Source organism: Tetrao urogallus (genome assembly GCF_951394365.1).
Source record: "Tetrao urogallus genome assembly, chromosome: 5".
NCBI classification, from domain to species: Eukaryota; Metazoa; Chordata; class Aves; order Galliformes; family Phasianidae; genus Tetrao; species Tetrao urogallus.
In genome coordinates this window covers 21,124,614-21,134,009 of record NC_136818.1, presented here as the reverse complement: position 1 = coordinate 21,134,009, position 9,396 = coordinate 21,124,614, and the positions used below count along the sequence as shown (strand labels likewise).

Genomic DNA, 9,396 nt, shown 5'->3' with positions numbered 1-9,396 from the left:
CTTCCTTCAGACTGCATCCTGTGAATGTTCCTGAATAGTGCACATCAGGAGGGCTGATGCCATGTGATCTGTAAAATCACTTTCCATATAAGGGCTGGGTCCATGTAGAAGACAGTTATTTGAATGGAAGGTGTGATTTGGGTATCCTGTAGGGGGAAGCAAAATAAATATTAACCATATCTTGAATTGTTACCAGCAGTTCAAATGTTTGGTGATAGGTCAGATGTGTCACTGATTGTTTGGCATGGCTGTGTTGGCTTGTGTAGTTGGTATCTAAAGGGGTTCTATTTGGACAGGAGACCAACTTGTTACTCTGCTTCTGTGGCTTTCCTTAAGATTTTCCTAGAAATGCTATTTTAGGTAATCGCTGTCAATTCGTTATGAAATGTGTTTTTAATAGAAGTTCTAGTGAGAAGTGATTGCTTTTTAGAGGATTTCCTCTCAGTCTACTCTATGATGATGATGCTTTAAATTTCAGTCACTTATTTAAAATTAAAACACCACTTTGTTTGGTGTTTCATTAATGAAAGCTTAGTATAGACCAAGTGGGAAAAGTAGAACTTATTTTCATCAGGAGAGACATACTCTGTTTCTCTGTATTTTAGACCTGTGCTTGGTTTTTCCACTTTCCCCCATTGAGACAATATCTCTTAAATCCTTTAAGTTTGTGTTTAGAAAAGCAAACAAACAAAAACCAGATGGAGATCTGGGCTTTCTTCTACTTTTCCCATTCTTCTTCCTTTTTCATCTCACATCTTAAGTACTGCGTGCCTGCATTTCTGACTTTGCAAGTCTTACACCTCCAACCCTGCATCATTTTCCTGGCAAGGCTGAGTCTATAGTTAATCCCTTTCTGTGGTTCTCTGTTTGTCTTTGCCCACAAGCTCTGCTCTAACTTACACTTAGCTTTAGAGTTACTGGATCTCAGGATGCTATTTGTTCCAATAAGACTGCCAATTTTGATTATTATTTATTTATTTTTAATGAAGCTTTCCAACAAGAATGTTTATTTTCTGCTACTAAAATTTTATTTGGCTGCAATATGCACAATGTTGATAAATGTTATATTAATGTTATATAAATGTTAATCTATGAAACGGATATTTGTAGAACTCTGTGTGTGCAGAAGCATGCGGTGGTAATGTGCTGTGGGAGAAAGGACAAGCAGATGGTGACAGAAACCACTCTCACTGAATTCGTTGTTGCTTCTGAGTCCAGATGCTACGGAGCAATAGTATTCTTGGTTTGGTTTTCAGCTGATTCTGTAGCAGTGTGAAAACTGTTGAACTTGCAATTGCTTTCTATTAACTTAAAAAGAAAACATAAAATGTTGTGTTTTCTTCTGGTTGTACTGTTTTGTGTTTCATTTCTTGGTGTGTTCTTGGCCTCTTCGTAATTAGGAGATGGTTTATATAGTAATCCGGTTCTGTCTTTTTCAATGGATCCCTGTTTTTGAGATGCTGTTGAAGTATTACCAAAGTAAAACTAGAATTACAAGACAAATCTTTATTGCTTCACTTTCTTTAATGTTTAAGTAATAATTTGAACCAAACAGAAATTGGTGAAGATCAGCCACATGGAAGATTTTGAATGCAACAGTCTAAATTTGAAGAGCTTCTTGGTAACTTTCCAGCCTGATGTTTGAAGTGGACTGAACAGGCCACGCCTGATGGGGAAGCAGCATGTGTTTACTACTACTGTAAATAATCCTGACCAGAGAATTGTTAGAGCTACATTGTGGGCACTAAGAACTCCAGCTGTCCCTTAGGGAAGGAAGCAACTGCTAGGTTCTGGAAGAAATCTTGTTCTTGAGGGACAAAACATACTCAGCTATCAGTGATTTACAGATGATGTTCTACAGGCAGTGTTCTACAGATATACTTGCTTTATCTCTGATCTTTTTGTCTTCATTCTAGCCAGGAGCCTACAAAAAATACTCAAGAGCCAAGGCTGGAAATGAAATTTTAGAATGCTACAGAATGCCAAAAATGGGAGTCAGCGAGGAGATGATGGGTTCTATGGCACATTATAAACGCAGTCTTTGTCCCACAGGATAAGATCTTGATCAGTTAAAATGATTACCTTTTCCACTTAGATTTTCCCTACTGCTTGACATACCACCTTCTCCTTCAAGGGTGTTAGGCTGGACTAACTTTTTTGACAATCCTTCTCAGTGGTATTGGTCCTAGTAAGATGCTCCAGCTATTTCAGCCCTATTGGAAGGGTCTGTGTGTCTGTAGACCTTTGCTAGTCTCCCCCTTCCTTTGCTGTTTGACTAAGCCTCTGTCCTTAGAATGGCATATCAGTTCTCTTGGTGATTGGTCAGTACATTACGATACAGGCAGGTCTGTGGATGAACAGTTGGTTTTGCTGTATGGGGATGTGAACTGTGAAACTAGCATGAACTTAAATACAAACTGCTTAAAATAGTGTATTTTAAGAATGTAAATGTCTGGGCAGTGACTGTAAGGTTATATTTGCTCAATGTGGTATTTTTAAAAATAAACTTTAGCTACTCAGAATATCTCCTGAAACTGAGTTTCAACAGAATTGCAGATTCGTCTCGTTTCTGCCTACGCTGTTCCGCCTTCTCTTCCCTTTCATTCAAAAATTGGAGACTTCTATGTTAGAGGTGTAAACAATGCATCCTTTTATCCAGCGCCTAACATTCATTATTCATTGTGCCTTGTCAGTGGATTGCTACTCCAGGCCTGAATTAGAGATAATTAATCTTAGGAAAGCACTTGTAATTTCACACTTTATGGAGCACTATTGTCTCAGCACAGCAGTGGCAAAATACTGTAATGCTCGTTGTTGATGTTCAGTATTCTCTCTTAATATTTATGTGCATTTGAGTCTTTATTTTGCTTGTTTGTCTGTAGGTTTATGTTGCAGCAGAGATGTTTGTGTTTTGCTTTAGAAATACTTTTAAGGTATTTCTATTTTAAATCAAACTTGATACAAATGGGTTAAGTAGTCATTTAAACAGTGAGGCTAAAAATCCCTTTCTTAGTACTGGAGAGGGTTTCTTGCAGAAGTGATGGAGGAGCAAGCATTCCTCTTCCAGAGCGGGGGGGTGAAGTAGGCTCCCATCTTATCGTGTTTTGAAAGTGGTGCTATTTGAAATTGACACTGACACATTCATTTTTACTTGAGAAGTTGAGTTAAATTGGTAGTTGATGATCGAGCAAATACAGTCTGCACTTAGAAGCTAAGGCTTGATGTTTTCTCTTGTGGCTGTTGTGAAACCTTCTCCTTGCACAGAGCTTTGAGCAGCAGTAGGGGCGTATGTCAGCCTGCATGCAAGAAGTGGACTCAGGAAGCTGATTGCACGTATAGCAGCCGCCTTGTTTAGTTTACACATCTGCCTAGGGAACAGTTTGTGTTCTGTGCCTTAAAATAGATCACGAGTGGTTCTGTAAGTACTGGGATCTCCTGACAGCGCTTACTGCTGATGCTTCTAGAATGTGGAAGGAACGGTTTTGGTGAGGGCTTGAAGAGGTCCTCTCGCATTGCTCCAGCTCTGTTTGCTGAAGTGCTTTCAGGAATTGCTAAATAGGGTACAGCCCTTGTCATAATGACATTTTGATGATGCCTTGTGAAAGCTGATGCATTGGAAAAATATTAATATGCAGAAGTTGTATTTAATAGGTTTTCCACAGCAAACAGTTAGTTACTTTGTAGAAATGTTAATCTTACCATAGTCCTTGAAAATTAAAATGAGGTTAAAATAATACAAATTCCAGGTACCGTTGTGGTTACACTTTGTGCTGTTTGTACAAACTAGTGAGAACGCACCTATAGCCTTAGTTATGCTAATGCTGATGTTGTCAGTGAAGTCAAGAGCTAGTATTTATTGTTAGCCTAACAAATGCCCTGATAATCTAATCAGGATGCAGCAGGATTTATTACTGACCAGCTAGACTACATGTGTGAGCACTGCGTAATTACTACAGTAATTACTGCTGGCTCCCAGCAGTCCTGTGCAAACCTCCTCAAAGACCTCCACCACAAGTGCCCAGAGCTCCTTGCTGGGAGGAGGATGGCTGACAGCTCCTTCCTCCTCAGCACGTCTCCACTGCACTGTGCTGGATGCTTCCAGGCTGCCTGTCATTAATGCTTTTTGATGGTCCCAAAGATTAATCACTTTAATTTTGTTAGATCTTTGTTGTGCAAATCTGTCACCTGGCTGTAACAGTGCAGGTACAGGGAAGACCAGTCACTTGCCTGCTGGGTGTGTGCTGCTATAGCTAAAAGAGAGAAAATAAGTTAGAGCTGAGAGAAGTGATACCTGTGTGGTAATCTGTCTCCTGCAATTCCTGTAGAACAGGTGCTCTGACTCCTACCAGGTGCCTCATGTTAGTTTTGACTTGTGCTTGAAAGGATGTTCTGAAGCTTTTAACCTCTTTCACTGGGGCTTCTGTTTTCTGGTGTGAGATGTTCTTCAGTGCTGAATTACCTTCTGATGTTGAAGTGCAGAGAGTTTTTGTTTTGCTCACATGAAGCTTCTCTTGAGCTAACCTGACTCATGGTGGTTGTTTGTTTGTTTGTTTGCTTGGTTTTTGTTCTTAGTCTCTTCATTGGAGGAAGTTAATATCTTTGCAGTCGGATTTCTGCATTTCTAGAAGGTGATTCTTATAGTCCTTTGGGGTTATGTCTGGGCTTGGAATGTTGAATAGCAACATGTAGAGGTTTGGCATAGAGCTGGTTATCCTACATTCATGAACAGTAAATTGAAGTGTGTTTCCAAAGCAAACTTAGTAGAGAATATTGATGCTTGATTACTTAGAAATACTCTGCACCCTGAAAAGAGTTTATGAAGCACGCTCATGGTAAAAGGAGCAGAAATGTCAGATAAGGAATTGAGTGAGGAATTGAGTTTTCTCGAGAGAGCGTTAGTGGATGCAGACTACCTTTTTTCTTTCTTTTTTCTTCACACAGTGACAATCTTTGGGTTTTCAATTTTGAAATTGTGCTTTGAATAATTCCTCTAAGCATTATGAGTAGATACTGTGTACAGTTTTCAGTCCCAAATTCTGTTTGCAGCTTTGATTAGGGCTCCCCAGTGTGTTGGAGTTCTCCATGCCCACATCTGGATCCCTCCATCATTCATAAGATATGTTCTTAACTCAGTATCTAGAACTTAGCCAACAGAATCACAGAATTGTAGGGGTTGGAAGGGACCTCTAGAGATCATCGAGACCAACCCCCGTGCCAAAGCAGGTTCCCTAAACCAGGTCACAGAGGTAGGCGTCCAGGCGAGTCTTGAATATCTCCAGAGAAGGAGGCTCCACAACCTCCCTTGGCAGCCTGTTCCAGTGCTCCATGTGAAACTTCAAGACATGCACCTGTACTGATCCTCTTTTACGTCCCCTGCTACCCAGTATGCTTTAATGGATTGTTTTGAGGAGAGACGTGTGCATTTTTCCTTTTGCTAGTCTCTTAGTTTGCTGGGAAAGCCATTTATGATCTCATGCCTTCCCAGTGACCCACTGTTAATGAGGGTCACTAGAGGGTCACACGTTTCTCTAGTATTTACAAGCTTCCTAGGAAAGTTATTACAGTCCTTCACAACTGTAGCAAATGGTAGGATTGTTGGCATATTTCAAAATGATTAAAAGGTGATGTTTTTTTATTCAGAGTTGAGATCTATAGCAGATGCAGACGATTTCATCTCTTTGGCTAGATGTGATCCCGACCTTAATAAGTAAACTCTGCTGTCTTTTCCATGTGTTGTTTATCTTCTAATACTTGTACCTATAGCTTCATATACATTACTCTTTCCTGTTACATCTGAAGTTGCTTTATTTCTTAGTGTTAGCATTGCTTTCCTGTGACTTATCCTGCTGTTTCTGTTATGGCCTCCAGAACCTCCTCCTTGAGGAGGAGCTCTAGTTACATGCAGCTCAGTATGTTTATTACCCGCTGTCCTGGTGTCAGGATACAAGTAGTTGTGAGATTTTTTTTATTCGCTTTCTCACTTGGTAGTTTTCTTTTCTTCTCTCCTGTTTCTTCTTTTCCATCTCCAGGTTTGGCATTTCAGTAGCGCTTTTGTGTGGGTGTTGTGTACTCAAAGGACTGTTAGTCTGCGTCTTTGTATCTGGGATTAGTTGTGAGTTATTACATGGAAGTTTTCAGGTGTGAAGATAGAAGGTAAGCACTAGAATGTGCATAAGGATTCTTAATGGCCAGGAAAAAAATTACCTCCTGCACAGTTAAGTTAATTTAAATTTTTGTTCACTTTTGTTCACAATTTACTGTTCAGTAAAGATGAGATTGATTGCCAAGTAATTTGGAGCAGATGGGAGGTGGGGAAAAAAATGAAGAACAGAGATGCTGAACTGTAAAAGGCTGTAAGAGTCAAGGTGACAGATAAGGGTTTAGAAAAAAGCGCTGTAGTAAACAAATTACAGAACTCAAATCACTTCTTCCTTTGCTGAAGGGCAAGAAATGGAAGAGAAGGAATCAGAGGTGACAGTGAAGTTTTGATCCTGAGGGAACAGAAGTGAATGCTGTCTTTAAAATGGAGACAGAAGGCTGTAGCGAGCGACTAGGGAAGAAGGGCAAGCTCAACCTTAGAAAGAATCAGTTTCTGATGATAGTGTGGGAGGTATGGGAGAGGAAGCTGACATCTGGATTAGAACTGACTTGAAGGATAGGTGCTGAATTATTTCCATGTATTTGAACAGATGAGTAGAGGTGGCAGCTAAGCTGGCAGGAAACTTGTACTTTCAATGTACCTGTTTCCTACAGTGGGGCTGCAAGAATTGGTAGAACAGCAAATCAGTACTTGGGGAGTGCAATGTTAGCAATTGCGCAAAGAGCATTAAGAGTATTTCTGATTACAGTATTACCTTTTGTCATGTATGGAGCGCGTAACTTGAGCTGCTGTGTAGATGCTGTGAGTTAAAACAAAAAGAAAAAAAATCACTCAGTGTCCTATTTAATCAGTTGATGAATTTATTTCATCTCTTATGCACAGATATTTGATTTAATGGATGCCAAAGCCCGTGCTGACTGCATCAAAGAAATAGATCTTCTAAAGGTAAAAGATTTGTTTTAAAATAATAAAAAATTGCAGCTATCATTGAAGTACATTTTTTTTTTTTTTTTTTTTTCCCCACAGATATATTTGAAAGTGTCCACTGCTACTTACGTAGAGCTTTTATAAGTCTCACTTCAGGAATCTTTAATTGCTTTGAGAGTTAACACTGAGAAGTGAATCCAAGAAAATGATGTAACTTCTCAAGTAGACATTACTAAAATTACAATATTCTAGATAAGTGTTTTGTGCATAGTGATTTTTAAAAAATGACTGTTTCAGGTGACTTTAGCATGCTGTTGCATTGATGCAATTAAAGAAGCTGTTTTTCTTTCAGTGCGACGTCAACCTAAAATGGCCACAGTGTTCTTGCAGTCTTGCATGTTCTTGCAAAGTGCCTATCTGTCAATGCTTCTTATAAGCACAAATGTCTTACTGTAGTAAATTTTAGGTGGTTTGTTTTTTTTTTTTTTTTTGCCTAAATAAGAATGTTAGATTCATAAGAGATAAGACATGGCACTAAGATGTGCGTTATAAATCTGCTTTCTTAGCAACTGAATCATCCAAATGTAATTAAGTACTATGCATCATTCATTGAAGACAACGAACTGAACATAGTGTTGGAATTAGCTGATGCTGGGGATCTCTCAAGAATGATAAAGGTAAGAATTAACTTTTTTTAATTACTAAAATTTACTAATACTGAACTTCTTTGGTTGTTCTTTGTCTGATCATTGCTGGGTTGAATGTGGTTAAAATAGCAGGAAATGTGGAGAAAAGTGGAGTGTTATTCTGACCTTTGTTGGTTTTTTTTTTTGTGCATACCCTATATTGATTTGCTTGGAAGTATGTTTTTTTTAACACTGCTGCTCACAATGTAAGTGCAGGTAACTAGACTTCACTTATAGCTGGGGAGAGGAAAAACCTAAAGAAAAGCACTGTCACCACCTTTCTGAGCAGTACATTTTGATGCCTTTCCTGATTTCTGGCACAGTTGCATTTTTCTGTACTTCATAATGGCCGTGAAAGCAGAAAAGGCTGGTGTCAAAAGGAGTAAGTAGTTGCTTCTTTATCTTCAGCTCTAACTGCCAATCACTTCAGCAAATAAAATAATGATTGAAATGGAAATGGCCACATCATTTTTTAGGTCTTCTTAAGTACTTATCTTGAGACTAACGAATGTTTTGAAAATGTATTTCATGATTTGCTTGAAATCATGTGTAGTGGCTGTGGATTATGGGTTAAGAGCTTTATTCTGTTCTACTTAAGCACTGGCTGATTGAGAATGTTTATCCAAGTTGTTTGAACTTCATGTGCTGAAACTTACATTAAGTTTTAACCAGCTTTTTTTATCTGATTGTCATCTAAAAATCATCTCCCCTGCTTCCCTACCCTTTTTCCTTTGAGTCTCAGTTTTACTGTGTTCCCTTGGTGCACACACAAGAAAGTATACCAGCATTATTGTTGTCAACACAGCGTAACACTGGGAACGAATAACAGCAGTCAGTTACTATTCTCTCAGCAACATCTGGGTACAAGGCAGTGTTCTCCTGTTTCATTGAGAACCTACATGAAGGGAGAATGTTATTTTCTTTCTTAATGACTTACATGCTGATTTCTTTTTCTGTGAACTCTGGAAGAGTGTTGTCTTCTAGATTGATAGCTGTACAGTGGGACACTCAAAATTTGGTTCTAAACAGGTTGACAGTATTCTGTTTATATATATATATGTATTCATATGTATACGAATCTGATATTTTTCTTTGTCTCATGAATTATTAATTTTGTGGGGTTACATTTCATAAAACATAAAGGCAGGTTTGTCTGTCTTTTGAATGTTCAGTTTTGACACAGCAGTTATTAATATGAGTATTCCATGAGAGATTGCCTTATGGCATGTCTGGTCTTATGACCCATTGAAGCTTTTTCTCCCCCTTCACTTTATTTTTTTTTTTGTTTAAATCCAGTGTGTGAATAATGTCTCCTCCAGTGCGGTTGGCCTCATTACCCCTTGTCCAAGTCAGTGGGTATTTCGTACCGGCTCGATCTTGGAGGCAGTTTGTGATTGTCCTCTTAACACAAGGATCATGTTTAATGTAGCAAACTTAGATTGCTGTTTGATGTTAATGACAACCTATCAGGCAATTATTAAATATGTATGAGGTGTCACAATGCGCTCAGTCTTCATATTGCTTATGGAGAAAATGAATTGGTAGACTGTTTGGATGATATCAATGTAAGTGTGGGGGCTTCAGTTACAATGTCTTTTGAACAAAATATTGTGAAAATTGCCCGAGAAATAAATAATAGGTAATGATGTGGAAAACTTTCTAGCATAATGTCTGCCTGTCATG

At 38.6% G+C, this 9,396-nt stretch overlaps 1 protein-coding gene across 1 annotated transcript in view; it reads left to right on the top strand.

The window, feature by feature from the left end:
- The window catches only part of NEK7 (NIMA related kinase 7), a gene marked incomplete at both ends in the record, with an annotated part of 48,268 nt that overhangs the window by 5,980 nt on the left and 32,892 nt on the right, over positions 1–9,396 (top strand). The window contains 2 exons of the mRNA XM_079535805.1: positions 6,983–7,045; positions 7,594–7,704. Of these exons, the coding sequence (XP_079391931.1) occupies positions 6,983–7,045; positions 7,594–7,704 (174 nt within the window). The remainder of the gene's footprint in view (positions 1–6,982; positions 7,046–7,593; positions 7,705–9,396) is intronic.